At 50.1% G+C, this 19,357-nt stretch overlaps 1 protein-coding gene across 8 annotated transcripts in view; it reads left to right on the forward strand.

Moving 5' to 3' along the window:
* Window positions 1-364: 364 nt before the first annotated feature.
* Window positions 365-19,357, forward strand: part of BDH2 (3-hydroxybutyrate dehydrogenase 2) — a 36,182-nt gene continuing 17,189 nt past the window's right edge. The window contains exons 1-7 of one of the 8 annotated variants that reach the window (XM_050944540.1): window positions 365-459; window positions 1,129-1,249; window positions 3,338-3,447; window positions 5,444-5,522; window positions 8,102-8,198; window positions 9,150-9,258; window positions 10,596-10,656. In XM_050944540.1, the coding sequence (XP_050800497.1) occupies window positions 3,376-3,447; window positions 5,444-5,522; window positions 8,102-8,198; window positions 9,150-9,258; window positions 10,596-10,656 (418 nt within the window). In that variant the 5' untranslated portion in view covers window positions 365-459; window positions 1,129-1,249; window positions 3,338-3,375. The other 7 variants (XM_050944545.1, XM_050944546.1, XM_050944541.1 and 4 more) reach the window with 7 other exon arrangements.

Raw genomic sequence — 19,357 nt, forward strand, 5'->3', positions numbered from 1 at the left:
CACCTGCCATCCCAACGAGGCTCCTCATTCTGTTTGCTGCCTTTCCTGGAATCCATGCAGCATCCTCTGCATCTCGTTCTGTTGCTCTATCAGCAACATTTTATTAAATATGTGTGGTGTATTCTTTTCTCTTTGGGATTCTGATGACTGATATACTGGGGAAAAGCATACTCATTCACTGTTTGCTTTTGGTTGGCTGGTGTGTTTTTGTTTTGTTTGTTTAGAGTAATTGCCAGGTAAAGCTGACAATCTTCACTTCTTCTCTTGAGCTACAATAACTGTTTTTATATCCCAAGCCTCACTAGATGGCAGCATCTCAACTTTTCAACAGGGAACGGTGGTGTCTTGAACAGCAATTCACCAGCAGAACTACAGCACCCAGCATGCACTCTGAAACGCTGTTCTTTTCTCCGGTACAAGGGTCGGTAAGCCCTGAAAGCTGGCTGTGGAGATCCTCAGGTGGGTGGCTTTATTCAGCCCCGTGTGTTTCATCCTGTTAGTTTCACCTGGAATAACAGGCAGGACAGCTGTGACTGGAGGCTGAGAAACTGATTTGTACGTTTATATACTTACATGCTCTCGTTTCTCTAGTGGTGGGAAATGGGCAGTATCGTAGTGCATTAAGCCTTGATAGCTGGAGCCATGGTGTAAAATCTGGCCTAAATCAAAAGCAAAATTACCGGATACTATCAGTGTAGTTCCTAATAAGCATATAGTCTGCCAAGCTACGACATTATTGGTGGGGCTGCACGCTTCATTGCTCATGTTGGCCGAGCTCTGTGCATTTCCAACTTACTTTGAGTGCAATTGGGAAGTAAGATGGGGGTTGGCCGGAGTGGGAGGAAGCCAGAGGCGGTGCTTGACTCGTTCTGGGACACTCTAGACCGACATTCTGGTACATTTTTGGAGGTGCTGGGACAGTGTTCCAATACTTCCGATTCCTGAGCCACCATCTCTCCTTCTGGAACATAGAGCCAGGGCTGGACCTCGGCTCCCTGCTGTGAAGGAGAGATGATGGTCCATACTGTGTGGCAGAGGCACCATCTGCTCATGCTGCCTCTTCTGCCTCTGGGCCCAATACAGAAGGAGTAATGGCAGCTTGGTTACCCAGCAACCATCTCCTTCCAGAACAGGGAGCCTGGGCCAAAGGGGACCCTCCAAAGTCTGGACCTGGCTCAGCCACCATCTCTCCATCTGCTCAGACCCCTCACACCAGCATGTGCACCGGGAAGCCCAGATTTGGGGAAGGGTAAGGGCTGTATTGTACATCCTGGAGAAGCATCCCACAGCCGATCTCTCTGGGGCCAGTAGTCGGGAGCAGCCCAGAGCTACCCCCACACAAGCCACTTCGCTCCTTGCAAGGGAGCAGGGACCCTCCAGTCTCCTCTCACAGAGCACACAGGCCCACTGTCCAGGCTCCCGCTCTTCTGGCTGATCATGACTCTCTGATCACTCTCTCTCCCCACCAATTACAAAGCCACTTATTCTCCCCGACAACCAGTATCCCCCTGCCCTCAGTCCCAATATCTTCATTCCCCAGACTCCAGTATCGCCCCTTTCCTGCCCCTCCCTCAGCTCTCTGCCCAAATACTGTATACCCCTTCCCTGCCCCCTACTGCTAACCTGCAATATATCCTCCACCCTTCCCTTGCCTCACCCTCAGTCCCCCTTGGCATCCTTCCCTCCCTCTCATAGCTTTTGCCACCTCAGGTCAATTTTCTGTCCAGTGTTGCCAGTTGAGCCATTTTGTCGCTAGATGTAGCAACGTCACCAGATTTGATTAAAGGTCACAGTTTAGCGACTTGTTGAGGCAAAACTTGAAAAATCTCAAGCAGACCTAAAACGTTGCTGGACTGAGCGACAAAATCACTGAACTGGCAACACTGAAATGAGAGGAGATTTTGCCCCTGCCTCGTGTTGTGCAGGGCCAGAGCGTCCATGAGTCCTGGGACTTCTCTTTTGAGGACCCCAGCACTGCCCAGGGGCATGGCTGGGTGTACAGCTCTGTAGTGCCTACGAAGCTGCTGTCTGTGATCTGTATAGACAGAGGGCACCAGAGAGCTTTGCCTACAGCACCAAATGGGCTATCTGTGAAATCAGTGGAAATCAGGCTTTTCTCGTTTTTGGATTCTCACCAAAATTAGTAGTGTGCTTCCCATGGATACCTAGAACATTCCCTGCAATTTTCAAATTGATCAGTTGGGGTTTTCAAAAGCTATCACATTTTCACCTCTGTAGACAGACTTGGTTCACTCAGCCTATGAGCTAGGAATTATTCTGGAGAAGTTCTGTGGCCTGTGTTATGCAGGAGGTCAGGCTACATGATCACAATGGTCCCTTCTCGCCTTGGAAACTTGGAATTTATGAAAGCCATCAACTTGGTATATCTGGTAACTGGTAAGCCTTCTCAGAACTGCAGAGTCCCAAAACATCGGAGAGCTTGCGTGCACACACCTACCCACACTGGCTGGTCATAAGTGCACTTACTACTTGTAATAGGCATTAAAATTCACTTTAACTTCTGATAGAATTATTTCAATTAAAATATCCTACAACTTCCTACAGCAGTGCTGAAAAGTCTGCATTTTAGGATAGTATCAAATTAATCTGAAGTCCAGGCATGCAGACTCACTTCATCTTGCTTCTCAAAACTATGTATATTATTCATATCTATTTAAGGTTGAGACTTTCAAACCTGCCAAAGGGATTTGGATGCCTAATTCCTATTAAATTCTAATGGACGTGGGGCATCCAAATCTCTTGGCCATCTTTGAAAATCCCACCCTGAACTTGTCCTGCTGATGTTATTAACTAATGACAAAATGTCAGTGACATATTGTAGCTTCCCTTTATTGAAAGGAATAAATATAAAATAAAGCCATGGCTGAGATAACCAGTAGGTCTGGCATGATAATTCTCCCTCAATTTTCAACTCTGATCTCAGATCCTTGGTCTCTTGAGAAACAGTCCACAGCTCAGACTGATTGCACATCCAATGTGATGATGCCAATATTTGTTGTACAGTGTTCAACTGCTGAGTGTGGTAGCCCATCAGGAATTTTGCTGATGATGTCACACTCTGCTAAAGGGCACTGAAGACTCCGATCTGCCTACAGGAATCAGGCAAGTCCTGTTTTAAAGCTTTTGCGTTAAAAGTTCTCATTTTATAATCCAATGTATGAAATGGGCATACCAAAAACTTTCCTTATCTTGTGGGAAGAACAGGGCACTCTTCAGTTCTCTCTAGTGATAGATGCACTGAGTCACCTGTTCAGTTATAGAATGCATCTGTTTTTGATTCCATGGAGCTGGTGTTAACTCCTTTTCCTTTTGAGAGATGTCACCAGACGTGTTTAAATACCTGCAGGGAGCAGCATGGGTCGGCTTGATGGGAAGGTAATACTGCTGTCTGCAGCCGCACAAGGGATTGGACGAGCAGCCGCTATAGTAAGTCTGGAAAGCTTCATTCTTTTTTCCTCCTCTTAATTCCTTGCTAGCTTTGCTATTTTGATTAGCCCAATGATACCTGTACTGAACTGTCTTTTTATTATCAAACTGGAAATTAAATCAAAAGCGAAGTCCTTCAACCTTTCCATGAAAAGCACATGAAAAAAATGTTACTGCTACACCATGAGAGCCTTGCTTCCATTCTGGAAAAATTCATTCAAGAGTCACATTGTCAAAATTCCCTGCTGCTCTATAAATAGCCTTCCCCAAGATATTCAGGGCTGGGTTGGCTGGGCATACTGGTGTTGGCATCTAGCCATGAGTTGCTTCCTGCTTTGAAGAGAGCTGCAGCTGCTGCTTCTTCAGAAGGAGGCTGGGCCATCAGTGATCTTCATCAAATATCTCAGCTGCTTTGTTTTGGGAAGGTGATGTCCCAAGGTTTCCTGTTGTATCAGATTGGAGCTCAGACAATTAGTAGATTGTCTCAAGGATCCCTGTGGCAACAGAACCAGGTGGAATGTGGTGGCCCTTGTGTACCTTTTTAATTCATGTAACTCAATCCCAGTTGGTTCTGAACCTCATTAATTGATCTATGGGAGCTGAAGGGAATGTGCAGATGCCAAGCTGTTCACAAGAGCAAGATCAAAAACTTCTATCTGACCTTCTTTTCCTTAACGTTTGGCCTTGGAATTTTTTAAAGATTTATTTTTTCCGAGACCATCTAACGCTTTTGAATTTGTTTGGCAGACTTTAAATGGAAAGATTTTGTCTGTTGCTCTATTGGTAGTTTTTGATTGCTCAACTTGGTCACATTGAGATTTTTTCCAAAACCTGAAAATTTCCATTTAATAAAAATCCAGTAGAGAATTGAGAAAACCAAAAGTCCAAACCATTCTGAAAAGTAGAACGAAAAACATTTATGGAGGTTTTTTTTCTGAAATTTCTGCTATTTTTCTCTACTTTTGACCAGGTCTACTCTCCACAGATGGCTTTGCCTGTGGTGAATTATAGAGAGAGACTAGCAAAGCTAGCATGAGACATGCAATGAAAGATACCTAGTTGTCACAAACTTGGATTTTCACAGGCTTTGCCAGGGAACTGCTAATCCTGTCACTTGCCTTAAAACACCCTTTCACTGGGAATAGCTAATTTGCAAAACAGATTCCTTTTCCTAATGAATTTGCTTTGTAAATATGCAGTAAGCTACCGATGGAAGTGGCGTACCTGACCTAGAGATGCACCACAGTTGTAGATAGGTACTCTCAGAAACAGCATTACTGCCATTTACTGGAAGTAATATGTCTCGAGAGCTTCTTGCTCTGTGATCAGCAGATGAGTCTGTTGTATAGCAGTCACTTGTCAACAACTCACTCTGAGGAGCAGAGCAGGTAGTTTTCTCTCAGTGGACACAGGTGCTTATGAGGGTTCCCTTGTATTAAGGGGTATCTCTCGGGAATAGCTACCTGATTCTGTTGAATGTAGTGAATAGAACCATTACTAAGTTGTTTCTCTAAGTAGTGCACTCATCAATGATTTGGATGTGAAGCACTATACAAAAGCACTCGTTTTCTATAAACTAGAGGCCAGATCCCCAGCTGTTACAAATTGGCCCAGCTCCACTCAAGTCTTTAGTGCTGCATTGATTTTGAGCAGCTTACGATCAGCCCCTACACGTTTGTGTATATCTGTTCCTTCAGCTGGGTCAAGTAACAGGACCTGCTGCTTTAATTACAGATTCCTGGTTTGGGGGATAAATATTGTAAGTTCGTTCCCCTCTCTGCTGTGTACACTCAGCTGAAACCAGGGTGTTTGGTTATATAGCCAAGTATAGATACAGATAATTTTGTTATGCACAAAAAAAAACGCAAGCGATTCGCTGCCTTCAGCCAGTTCCTTTTTCAGTCCAATATGGAAGTGAAAAGAGAAGGCAGCCTTTATTACTGGTAAACCCTAAAATATCTAAATTTTAATGGTTCCTTTTGCTCGTGTTATTCAGGCTTTTGCAAAAGAGGGAGCAAAGGTCATTGCTACAGACATCAGTGAGTCCAAGCTACAAGAACTGGAGGAGTATTCAGGTAAGTGCTTTACAACAGACTTAAGTCCAAGTCTTGTGTATTTGTAAGCTGTTTGTAGAAACTTCATCGCAGGACAAAATAGAATTCTAAAGGCAGTAGAAACTGTAATAATGTCAGTTACTCCTTCGTGTTGGCATCTGGTCTTTTTCTCTGCTGTAGCAGAATGTGGAGGCTTGGTGTTTGAGTGCAAGTTTTCCACTGAAACTTCCGAATTTCAAAAAGGATATGCTGGGTACATGGAGTAACCCCATCCATCTGATTTTACGAGGCACTAGTGAAGCTGTTAACTGCTGCCACTCCTCACAATAGCATCCATTTCACTGACTTGTCCTGGCCATTGGGCTGACTGCCAAGTCTAACTACCTCTTGTTTCAGTCGTGGGACTTGTGCTTTGGAATATTAGTGCTAAAATCATGAAATTCTATCATTTGAGCTATAGAACTCACTTCATTAGCTACATAAGAATCAGATTTAGTGCTCTGCATTTCAGTTTGACCAACTAATGGCATGAATGGCAATGTAGTTGTTCACTATTGTGAACGGGTGTATCTTTTAAATGTGAATTACACTGTCACTAAATCACCCCCTATTACGTTTGTATAAATTCTCAGGACTAAGTTCTCTCCCTGTTGATACTATACTAGTGTGTATCAACTGCTCATGGGCACAAACTCACATCATTGTTCCTTAGTTAGACCCAAGGCAGGGAAATTGTAACACAAGTTTGTTTTCAAGTCTAACATAAAAACTATGGGGGAAATCTATCCTGTAGACGCAATGAAACAGAATGAAAATACTTCCAAATTAACGTAGTGAATAAAAGTGATCACTGGTCCTTACATACATTCCTGACACTGAGAAGGCCGAATAACAATCTCTTAGCCAGACTCACTGCGAACAGCCACTGGGTGACTAGTGGCATTCTAGGGAATTTCCAATTCATCCTCTAAGAATTTAATGAATTCTTAAACTGACTAGGGTTATTTACTTTCTGAAACATCAGGCCAGTTGTGCTGGCAGGAGCACTAGAAAGTGGAATCAGTGTTCTGCTTAGTCCCTACCCCTCTAAGTCTTGAGAAGAGGAACATCAGATGTACGATTTGTTAAATCCCAACTCTTCCTTTTGAGGACTGTAATTTAGAATATGTTGGATTTTCAACTTAATACGGAAGAGAAGACTCCACTGTTGGTCAGCCTGCCAGGGAGAAGTTAGCTTTCTTGCTAACGTATTTCTTGGAGAAATTTCCAGAGGTTTTTAGAACATGTACATGAATTTGTCAGTTTGGCTTCAAGACATGCAGGTTTTTCCAGTGGAGAATCATTTATTATTTTCCATCAGCATTTTTCCACTCAACCAGCCTAGCATCACAGTAGCTATTAAACTCTGTGTAAATAGGTGTGGATGATAAAACCACAAAATAATGTATTTTCAGCAGTGCACAGGAAATGAATCATGGTGATTTAATGGGCATTGTTTGCGTAAGGGTGCTGGAATAAGTGGCATGCGTTTCTAGAGATCAGCCGTGAATTTAAGGTGTTACTTTTTTTTGCTGTTTGCATTTCTGCCAGCAGATGGCATTCTATGCTGTCTACCTTAAGGTAACAATGTTATAGTGGGGCTGGCTCTACTGTAGAGTGTTTAGAAGGGAGTCACAGCAATCTCCATTTTGGAATCAACTGTGTTTGCCTGTGCACGTGAGAGGTAAATATAAATCACACAGGAAATGGCCCCAAGTAACCTCTTTAAACAGCTCAGAAGGTGGATTAATATTTGTTTCCAAAATAAACATTTTTTGTTTAGAAATATTGATCGTTAATTCCGAAGACATCGACACCACATTGCATACATTTTAAAACTAGCCAATATTCCCACACTATGTGCACGCCCTGTAGGCTTTGACAATCAAACATATGTACTTCCCCCTGTCCCATTTAGCATAGTTATGACTCACCCCGTCTGGGTAACAAGATGACTAATGACTTACACAAGTCACTTATTCTTCATTAATGAGTTGTACAAGCCTGGCTCATAGTCCTCTTGGTTCCAAATAAAATATTGCATGTGTTATGATCTGTAGTCTATGCGACACCCATAATGATTACAGTACTAGGTAACAGAGACCTGAGCTGAGGCTGCAATTGGCCAGTGAGTTTGTTGTGGTCGTGTAAGGATCGTAATTCACGGTGATGAGTGTTTTGGTGGGCTGAGTTTCTGTGAAATGGGAGTGTATTGGAATTAGCTCCACTTTTCAGAAGACACCAGCTCACCTGCTCCTCTGGTTGTTGTTCTCTTACAATAACATCAGTGGTCTTTTCTAACTCCCCTCTTGACTAGCACTCCCTGCCCTTATTATTATAGCAATTCAGTATTGGGACAATTTAACAAAACTGTGTGGCTTTTGGGTGGTGGGGGTAAAAGGCCGTATTACCCAAGGGTACCCATGTTATGGTCTGATATTCAGAACTGCTCAGCACCTGTGAACTCCCACTGACATCGGTGGGAACTGCAGGCACTCAGCACCTCTGAAAATCAGGCTATTAATTTTAACAAAGCAAAATAAACCGTTTTGTTTTTATAGGCATTCAAACACGGTTGCTGGATGTCACCAGCAGAGAACAAATAGAAAATCTGGCCAAGGAGATTGAAAGGATTGATGTCCTCTGTAACGTTGCAGGGTAACTAGAGCCTATTATTTTTAACTCCCTTCTCCTTCCAGTGTTTATTCCCCAAAGGTATTTCGTTTGATTTTGTGTGTGTCCTCTCCTTTTCACAGAGGTGTTTCTGGTGTCTGCATAACAAAATCCTCCAGCACAACTGGCCTCTTTGAGGGTGAGCTAAGTAGACAAGCCACAGACTCATTGGCTCATTCTCACCGCTTGTGGCAGACCAGTGGCGGGAGAGTGTAACGCTGTCTGTTCTTCCTGTTCCGCAGAGAGAGGCCTTCAGCTTCCAGGGCTTTATTTCAGGCACCCTTTATCATCACCTCATTGGATATGTTGGTGATAAAGCCATTATCTTCTCCAGAACTGGAGAGTTCACATCATACATTGTTTTTTAACTTGGAAAAGATAAATCTACATAAAAATATTTTTATATAGTACTAACGGTCACTGAAATTTTTCAAATGTCACTTTTTGACCAATAATTTTGATGGATTATTTCAGGGACACCCTTTTTTAATGATTTAGTTCTGCCTATTACCAAATCTTTATCTATGTGTAACGCCAACAGACCCCAGTTGTCAGTGGGCAGGATCAAACACCTGGGACCTTTGGAACTTGGTGCATGAGCCTCTACCATATGAGCTAAAAGCCAGTGGGCTGTTAGCTAAGGCTGTAGAGCAGACTCCATTTTATCTCTCTCTAAGTGGTCTCAGTGTCACTAGATGGGACAGAACACCACACCCAGAAGGTGTGTGGGTTACATATGCTTATTGTGTCTGTCTTGAACTACATATACTAGTTACAGGAAACGTGTGCAAGCTGAATGTTGCATAATAACCTCTGAAGAGTCTTGTCCACCCTTGCTTGATTGGAGGGGTAGTTATTCCACAGCAGGAGAAAAAATGTAAATTATACAGAAAAGGCACAGGAAAGTATCCATTGCTTTTTGTGCACTTAATCCAGTTTTGTCCATCACGGAACCATTCTGGAGTGTGAGGAGACAGACTGGGACTTCACAATGAACCTCAACGTTCGCAGCATGTATCTAATGACCAAGACGTTCCTTCCAAAGGTAAGGCTCTTTCTGCAATGTAAAAGACATTGTGCTGTGCTTCAAGAGGGGCAGGAGTAAGTCGTAGACACTGTCAGGGCTGCCGAGGGAGGGTTTGGGCCCTAGTAAAAAAAAAAAAAAAATTTGGGGGCCCCCCAATAAGGGCAGATTGGCTAAACAGGGCCGATCAAGCTGGATCCCGAGCCCCCTTCTGGACCGCTGGGCCCCAGTAATTTGTACCGGCTTCCCCCCCACCCCACCCAACCCCTCGTCGGCCCTGGGCACTATCAGAGCATGACAGTGGGTGGGTGAAAATGTGGGGATGTGGCCACAGAGGGCCCTCATATCATATTGTGCCGAGGACTGCTTTAATTCAATCCCGGTTTAGAGCCTAACCTTTCAGACTAGTGTATGGAGACGGTTAATTCATGTTTTTCACACTATACAATTTGTATTTAGAATCATTTTTAAATGCAGTGCAGTAACAGAGAGCGTGGGAAAGCAATACCCTGCAACATGCACCCAGACAATAAGGCTACACCATCTCTACAAAAATATTTGTAAACAGTCAGATGTAATTGTGTGACTTCTCCCTCATACCCACAACAGGAAGCTATCTTGCAGAGCTGTTCAATACCATCGACAACACGCTACTTCAATAGAGGAGTACTCATCCCATTAGATAGACAACTCACCTGTATGATTATACCATAGCTTGAGGATACTTCCTGTTTGTGACATAACCATCACATTCTGGGCCAAACTCATGGACCACAGGCTGGGGTGTTTACAGGAAACATAGTGGAAGGCCAAAATAGCCCAGGGATGGCTGTCACCAAAGTGAACAGGATGTACCCTGCGGTGGTTATGATACAATCCCAATCCCTGCTTTCCTCAAATCCTTGGTTCCAGCAAGTGTTAATTGTGAATCGGGGAAAGTGGGTTTTGCTTCTAGCTCTGGCAGAGATTTTGCATATGACTTTTGCAGTCACTGATCCTTTGTTTCTCCATCTCTAAAATACCTACCTAGCTCAAAGGAGGGGTCTGAGGTTTAATTCATTGTTTATAAGTATGTTCTGCACGAGTACATAGTAAAAAGTGGGTATTACTATTGATGAAAATGAGATACCTCAAAATGTAACATACTTAAGACTGATCTGACTGGGTTACTAATTCAAAGCTGTGAAGCAGGAGCCGAATGCTGCCCTTTGGGGTAGTATTTTGGCCTGCAAATCTGAGAAATTACTTGTGGAATAAAATACCACTTAATGTAAGGAAGGGTGGCAGAACAAGTCCCCATAGGGCAGAATAGCTTTTGTTTGAATAGCTTGATGGTGGATGTGGGGTTTTTTTTGCAGATGCTTGCGAAGAAATCTGGAAACATTATCAACATGTCTTCTGTGGCATCCAGCATTAAAGGTAATAGACTTCCTAGAGGATTGTTTTGTCATATACGTGCTTGCAATATTCCTAGGTCGTGTCCAAGGTTGACATTCTGAACCTGTAGAATAATATTTCATCAGTCCAAATTTGAAAGTGCCTGTTATAGGAGGGATGGGACTGAATATACAAATGCAACCTTCTTTTGGACCCTTTGTGCGTAAGCATTATGATGTACTCTTTAATTACATGATCACATGCAGTTTTTCTCACAGGACTCCCACCTCATTCGGTGAATAGGATGGAAAGTGCTCTGGGGATGAAACAGAGCCGTGCCACCAAGGAGGCTGTTGTCTGTACGGCCCCTGCCTCATTTGTTGCAGAAGTTGAAGGGTGGAGTGAGAGAGAGGACTGCAGGAAACAAAAGGATTCCTCTGTGGTTTAGGAAGCTGAGTGCTACCCTGGAGAACTGGATTCTACCCAGTCTCTGCCACAGAATTTCTATATGATGCTGGGCAACAGGTAGCCACTGTAGGTTGCTCATTTTATGGGTACCCAACTTGACACCTGATTTGCAGAAGTGCTGAGGACTCTCAACTGCAACCGAGTTCAGGCGGAGCGATGCTCTGAACATAGGATGTGCTATAAAATGCCAAGTACTCTGAAAAAACAGACCCTAGGCATCTCCGATGGGCACCCAAAATTTAAGTGACACTTCGGACAGTTTGGCTTTAATCTCCGTGCCTTAGTTCCTCATATGTAAAATGGAGATGATGATATCACCTCACTGGGGTTTTGTGCAAAGAAATATTGATTAATCTTTGTAAAGAACTAAGTTGCTACAATGAGAGCACCATAGAAAAGCCAATGAGTAAATTAAAAATTCTGCGTTCAGGGCAGGTTTGCATGGTAAATAAGGCATGCAGTAAATAAGGCATGGAGCCACAGGTTTGAATGATCATGATGAAAGAAATTGTGACTAGCTGCCCACCCAGTGAGCACTATCTACTGTGCCATGAATGAGGTAGGGATACTGGGGAAAAAACAGTATCACGTCATGTAATTAAAGATCATATAATAATGAATAGGCACAAGATCGGGGTTGGGGAGAATGAAGGTTACCCAAGCAACCTTGACTGATACAATTTATTCTTCTTCAAGTGCTTGCTCATATCCATTCCAATTAGGTGTGTGCGCACCGCGTGCACGTTCGTCGGAGACTTTTTACCCTAGCAACACTCGGTGGGCCAGCAGGTCGCCCCCTGGAGTGGCGCCGGTATGGCGCCTGATATATACCCCTGCTGGCCCGCCCGCTCCTCAGTTCCTTCTTACCACCCGTGTCGGTCGTTGGAACTGTGGAGCATGGCTAGCCGTTCTCCACCTCCCTAGCGTTTCACTCTTCTGCAGTTTAGTGTATATAGTTCAGTTATTATAGTAATAGTTGTAGTTATAAAGTTAATTAAGTGTAGTTGTAAATAGTTATACTGAGGATCGGGGGTTCGCCCCTTTTTCCTCCCCGCGGTGCCGGGGCCCATGCCCGGTTCACCCGGCTTTAAGCCTTGTGCGGCCTGTCATCTGCCGATGCCAACAGGAGATCCACACGACTCCTGCCTGAGGTGCCTAGGCGAGTCCCACCTTGTGGACAAGTGTCGGATCTGCAAGGCGTTCAAGCCATGAACGAAGAAGGAGCGGGACAGTCGCCTGAAGCAGATCCTGATGGAGGCAGCGCTGACTCCCCCACCGTCGGCACCGACTCCGGCACCGGGACCAAGTGTCACCTCCGCTCCGGATCGCCCGGTGCCGGCGAAGGCTTCAACTTCCCGTTCGGCACCGGCCCGGCACCGCTCCCTCTCCCCGAGGAGCAAAAAGCACAGGGCTCCTGCGGTGCCTGCAACTGCACCACAGTCAGAGCGTGCCTCAAAACCTGACCGCCCAGCACCAACATCTGCCGCGGCACTGAGCGTCGTCGCACCATCAACTCCGGCCCCTCAGAGACCGTTGAGTCCGGTGCCTTTCAGCTCCCCAGGGAGGACAGGGGTCGAGCTTGTCGCACCCTCCACGCCGGAGACCTTCTCAGCGGCACTCGACCTCATGGCACTGACAGAGCCCGAGCTGCCCCAACCCCCGGCACTGCCAGTGCGGGTTATCCAATCGATGGGCAAGCCCGCCATGGTACGGCCGCATTCGCCGGGTACTACCGGGCATCGGTCCCGTTCCAAATCGAGGGACCACTCCCAGCATCGCCGCTCGAGATCTAGACGCCGCTCGCAGTCCCGGGACCGCTACCTATGGCACCGCTCTAGATTGCGGCACCGTTCAAGATCCCAGTTGCCGTCGTACTACTCTCGGCACCGCTCTAGATCGCGGCACCGACGTTCCTACTGCAGCCGATCCCGGCACGGCAGTGGACGGCACCGGTCGACCTCCCAGCACCGAGCTGGTAGCAGGTCCCGGTCTAGATCGCGGTACCGCCATGACTCCCGGTACCGTTCACCGGCACCGCGCAGCGACGTCGGGATGCGCAGAGGCCTGCCACAGTCATTGACGGCTCCTCCATGGCCTTCGAGGCACTCGTCCGCTTCTTCCCATATGGACAGCGCCTCTTACGGGGGTTCGGATGTTCACGCCCGCACGGACCAGGGTCCACCTCAATGGTCCTTTTGGATGCCCTGGGCATACCACCAAGCCCAGGGCGAACCTTCGGGACAAGCTCGCTCCAACCCATTGGAGCGTCGTGCACCAGAGGCCACAGTCAGTCTCCCCCTCCCCCCCTCAGGTATGGAGGAAGACCCCACGGATCCCCTGGTGCAGCAGGATGCCCGGGAAACGGAGGTCCCTCTGGACGAGGCTTCCGTGCAAGAACCACTCCTCCCTGGGGTGTCTTCGTCCTCGTCCCCAGATGAGGCGGTAGCGGGCACATCTTCATCAGGGCCCTGCCGATTGATCTCCGGGCACATCAGGACCTGCTGAGGCGAGTTGCCCAGAACATAAACCTTCCTGTAGAGGAAGTCCCGGAAGTAGAGGACCCAGTAGTAAGCATCCTCTCGGCGGAGGCACCGACCAGGGTAGCCCTCCCCTTCATTAAGTCCATCCAGGCGAAGGCGGACACCATCTGGTGGCAGTCTCCGGCCTCCATTCCACCCACTGCCCGCGGCGTGGAAAGGAAGTATATGGTACCATCCAAGGGGTATGAGTACCTCTACGTACACCCCGCTCCCTGCTCCTTGGTGGTACAATCAGTCAACGAGCGGGAACGCCACGGCCAACAGGCTTCTGCACCAAAATCCAGGGAAGCCAGGCGCATGGAACTTGCTGGGCCGTAAAATTTATTCTGCTGGAGGCCTTCAGCTCCGTGTGGCGAACCAGCAGGCCCTCCTGAGCCGTTACAGCCACAACACCCTGGGAGGCTGTCGGCAAATTTACAGAGCTGCTCCCCCAGGACTCACGCCAGGAATTTTCATCTCTCCTGGAAGAGGGCAGGAGGGTCGCCAGGGACATCGCTACAGGCATCCTTAGATGCCGCAGATTCAGCAGCGAGGACTCTGGCGTCGGGCGTAGCCATGCGCCGTATATCGTGGCTGCAGTCTTCCAGACTACCGCCGGAGCTACAATACACGATGCAGGACCTGCCATTCGACGGGCAGGGCCTCTTCTCTGAAAAGACAGACCCCAGGCTACAGAGCCTGAAGGATAACCAGGTCATCATGCATTCACTGGGAATGCACACGCCCCAGACTCAGAGAAGGCCATTCCGCCCTACCATTAGCGCACTTACCCCCCCGCCTCGCCCCAGACAAGATTTCAACCGGAGGCGAGGCCGGTCAAACCGTAGACGGCAGTCAGGTCCTCAAAGGGGTAACACTTCCGGGTCCAAAAAGCCACCGCAGGGACCCAAGGCGAACTTTTGAAGGTGCGCCCGAGAGCAGCTTACCAATCCCCTCTCTGGATCCACTTCATTTCTTCAACCGCCTCCGCCACTTCCTACCGTCATGGTCCCAGCTGACTTCGGATCGTTGGGTCCTGAGCACGGTGCAGTTTGGTTACCATCTTCAGTTTTTTTCTCCATCCCCTTCCCATCCTCCCTCCTCGTCCCTCTTCAGGGAACCTTCTCACGAGCAACTTATCGTCCAGGAGGTTCGCAAGCTCCTATCCATTGGGGCTATAGAGGAGGTGCCAAGGGAGCTAAGGGGCAAGGGGTTTTATTCCCGGTACTTCTTAATCCCCAAGTCAAAAGGGGGCCTACGACCCATCCTGGACCTGCGAGGCCTGAACAAATTCATCAAAAAGTTCAAGTTCTTCTTCGAGTGATTGCTCACATCCATTCCAGTTAGGTGTGCGCGCCGCGCGTGCACGTTCGTCAGAAACTTTTTACCCTAGCAACTCCAGTGGGCCGGCAGGTCGCCCCCTGGAGTGGCGCCGCCATGGCGCCCAATATATATCCCTGCCGGACCACCCGCTCCTCAGTTCCTTCTTACCGCCGTGTCGGTCGTTGGAACTGTGGAGCGCGGCATAGCTGTCCTCCACGTCCCTAGCTCTCCTTGTTATCTATCGTTTATCTCTAGCACTATTGTAGTTGTTAATTAGATTGTTAAGTGTAGATAGTAGTAGTTAAGTTAAGTAGTTTGTAAATAGTTCTTCGCCGGGGGCTTAGCCCTTCCCGGCACCCGGCACCAGGCTCATGCCTGGTTCGCCGGGCTTCAAGCAGTGTGCGGCCTGCAAGAAGCCCATGCCTACCAGCGATCCCCACAACGCGTGCCTGAAGTGCCTGGGGGGAATCGCACAGATCCGACAAGTGCCCGCATCTGCAAGGCTTTTAAGCCAAGGACAAAGAAGGAGAGGGATCAAAGGCTCCGGACTCTCCTTATGGAGGCGGCACTTGACCCGGCGGCTTCGCAGGGCTGTGATCTCGGCGCCGGCACCGGATCGCACCGGCACCGAGAAGACTCCCCGACACCGACCTTCTCCGGCACCGGGGACAGAGCCTAGGCCGTCCGAAGTCTATTACTCCGGCCAGGCAGACCCGACTGGAGCGCCCGGCCATCAACATCGGCCGCGGCGCCGCCGGCACCGTCGACTCCGGGCCCGGCGGGTCCGTCGAGTCCGGTGCCGCCAAGCTCCCCCATGACATCTGGGGTTTGAGATAGTGGTGCCATCCACACCGGAGACCTTCGCCTCGGCACGGGACCTCATAGCCATGACTGAGCCCACTCAGCTGCCACCCCCGGTACCTCCGGTGCGGGTCGTGTCCAGAGGCAAGCCTATGATGTCGGCACCGTCTCGGGACTCACGTTCTCGATCCAGGTCCCGAACGTCACGGTCGCTCCAGATCCCGCCGCCGCTCACAGTCCCGCACCGCTCCCCTCAGCGGTACCGGTCGCACTCGCGGCGCCGGTCGACATTCAGACGAGTCGCGGTCTGGACTCCAGCCGCCGATACCGCACCGCGATTCCAGGAGCCGATCCAGACCTTACTCGCCGCACCGGTCGACCTCCCCGGCACCGAGCTGGTGGCAGGTCCCGGTCCCGGTCGACCTCCCCGGCACCGAGCTGGTGGCAGGTCCGATCCCGGCACCGAAGCGGCGCCCGGTACCGGCGGTCCAGATCCGGCACCGTGACAGAACCCGGTCCCGGTCCCGGCACCGATATTGACTCCCGGCACCGGTCCCCGGCACCGAGAAGATCGTCCGTGCCGGCCCGCGCAGACCCCTTACCATCCAGGGTCCGCCCCGCCATGGCCCTCTAGGCAGCCGTCCGTATCTTCGCAAACAGACAGCGGGTATGCGCTGGGCACCGACCGGCAGGCGGCGCTGTTCAGCGATCCGCCACAGCAGGACCAAGGCCCGCATCAATGGGGATTCTGGACACCCTGGGCATACCATCAGGCCCAGGGCCCCCAACAGCTCCCTGCTAGGCCGGCGACTGCGGAGCGCAGGGCACCTGAAGCCTCGTTGTCTCGCCCCCCTCCCTCCCCGGATGGGGAGGAAGGGTCCAAGCATCAAGACTCCGCTTTGGCTCCTGAGGCAGAGGCGAGGGCCGAAGGAGACCCGCCGTTAGACACTCTCTTGCCGGGGGTCTCCTCATCCTCCTCCCCGGATGAAGCGGTGGCTGGTACCTCCTCCAACAGCCCCCCCCCGCTGGACCTCAGGGCGCACCAAGACCTCCTCAGGCGAGTAGCCCAAAATCTGAGTCTGCAAGCCGAGGAGGTCTCGGAGATAGAGGATCCAATTGTTACCATCCTCTCGGCAGACGCTCCCACCAGAGTCGCCCTACCATTCGTACGAACCATCCAGGCCAACGCCAACACCATCTGGCAGTCTCCGGCCTCCACTCCTCCTACTGCGAAGGGCGTCGAGAGGAAGTACATGGCTCCTTCTAAGGGCTACGAGTACCTCCATGTACACCCGACTCCGTGTTCCCTGGTGGTTCAATCAGTGAACGATAAGGAGCGTCACGGCCAGGAGGCTCCAGCCCCCAAATCCAGGGAGGCCAGGCGGATGGACCTCCTCGGCTGTAAGGTGTACTCGGCTGGGGCGCTGCAGCTCAGGGTCTCCAACCAGCAAGCCCTGCTGAGCAGATACGCCTTCAACTCCTGGGTGGCAGCAGACAAATTCAAGGAGCTGCTGCCACAAGATGCTCGCCAAGAGTTTACGGCCATCTTGGAGGAAGGCAAGAAGGTCGCACGCACGTCCTTGCAAGCCTCTTTGGACGCTGCAGACTCGGCTGCCCGTACCCTCGCGTCGGGCGTAACAATGCGTCGCATCTCCTGGCTGCAGGTTTCTGGCCTTCCGCCGGAGCTCCAGCACACTATACAGGACCTTCCTTTCGAAGGCCAGGGCTTGTTCTCGGAAAAGACAGACCCCAGACTCAAGAGTCTGAAAGACAACCGAGTCATCATGCGGTCACTCGGGATGCACACACCCGTGACGCAACGCAGACCCTTCCGGCCGCAGCAGCAACAACAGCGCAGGCCGTATTCCCAGTTCCGCCAGCGGCAGGACCTTAACAGGCGCCGCGGCAGGAACGGAAGGCGCAGGCACTCGGGGAACCAAGGGGGGCAGAACCAAGGCTCCTCTAAAGCCCCGCCTGGACCTAAGCCTTCATTTTGAAGGTGCGCCCGAGGGCGCAGTAACAGTTTCCCCAATGGATCCTTCCCCCCCGTTTTCCAACCGCCTTTCGTTTTTCCTCCCAGCGTGGTCCCTAATAACATCAGACCGCTGGGTCTTAAGCACAGTGCAGTCGGGATACCGCCTGCAGTTTGTTTCATTTCCTCCTTCCCGCCCCCCTTCCTCGTCCCTCTTCAGGGACCCCTCTCACGAGCAATTCCTTCGACAGGAGGTGCAGACGCTCCTCGGCAAAGGAGCTATAGAGGCGGTGCCGGAGAACGAGAAAGGCAAGGGGTTTTATTCCCGCTACTTTCTGATCCCCAAGGCCAAGGGGGGCCTCAGGCCTATCCTCGACCTGCGAGAGCTCAACAAGTACCTGGTGAAGTTGAAGTTCCGCATGGTATCCCTGGGGACCATTATCCCATCCCTGGATCCGGGAGACTGGGTACGCCGCCCTCGACATGCAGGACGCGTATTTTCACATTGCCATCTGGCCACGTCACAGACGTTTCCTTCGCTTCGTTTGTGGGGCCTCTTCATTATCAATTTGCAGTCCTCCCATTTGGCCTGTCCACGGCCCCGAGGGTGTTTACGAAATGCATGGCAGTTGTTGTGGCGCAGCTTCGGCGCAGTCGTATCCACGTGTTTCCGTATCTGGACGATTGGTTGATTCCGGGCACGTCGGAACAACAAGTCTGCAGCCATGTCCGCGTGATCACCGACATGTTCGCCACTCTGGGCCTCTTGGTAAACACGGACAAGTCCACCCTGATTCCCACACAAAGGGTGGAATTCATCGGGGCCGTCCTGGACGCCACTGTGGGCAGGGCCTTGCTGCCATTGCAGCGGTTCCAGGCCTTGTCGGCGATCGTGCAACGGCTGCGGACAGCCCCCTTAACGTCAGTACGGACACGTCTAACCCTGTTAGGCCACATGGCGGCTTGTACCTTTGTGACCGATTACGCTCGGTTCCGCATGAGGCCCCTCCAGTTGTGGCTCATCAGTCATTACAGGCCGACAAGACAGCCGCTAGATATGTTAATCACAATCCCCCAGAGGGTATTAGATTCCCTCGGCTGGTGGCTAGACCAGTCAGTGTTATGTGCGGGTCTCCCCTTCCACCCACCTCAGCCCTCGGTGTCCCTAACAACGGATGCCTCGGATCTCGGCTGGGGGGCCCACCTAGGGACCCTGAGGACACAGGGCCTGTGGTCCCAGGAGGAGGTGGGGCTACACATCAACATGCGGGAGTTGAGAGCGGTCCGTCTTGCTTGTCAAACGTTCTGTCATCAGCTTCAGGGTCGCTGTGTCGCGGTGTTCACCGACAACACGACGACCATGTATTATATCAACAAGCAGGGCGGCACCAGATCCTCCTCCCTGTGCCACGAGGCGATACGACTCTGGGACTTTTGTGTAGCCCACTCCATTCACCTCACGGCTTCCTTCCTCCCCGGAGTACGGAACACGCTGGCGGATCGATTGAGCAGATCCTTCCTGTCACACGAGTGGTCCCTTCGCCCAGACGTCGCCCTCTCCATCTTCCGGAGGTGGGGTTATCCCCGGGTGGACCTCTTCGCGTCCAAGGGGAACAGGAAGTGCCAAGCGTTCTGCTCCTTTCAGGGCAGGGAGCCCGGG

Source organism: Gopherus flavomarginatus, chromosome 3 (assembly GCF_025201925.1).
Source record: "Gopherus flavomarginatus isolate rGopFla2 chromosome 3, rGopFla2.mat.asm, whole genome shotgun sequence".
Lineage (NCBI taxonomy): Eukaryota > Metazoa > Chordata > Testudines > Testudinidae > Gopherus > Gopherus flavomarginatus.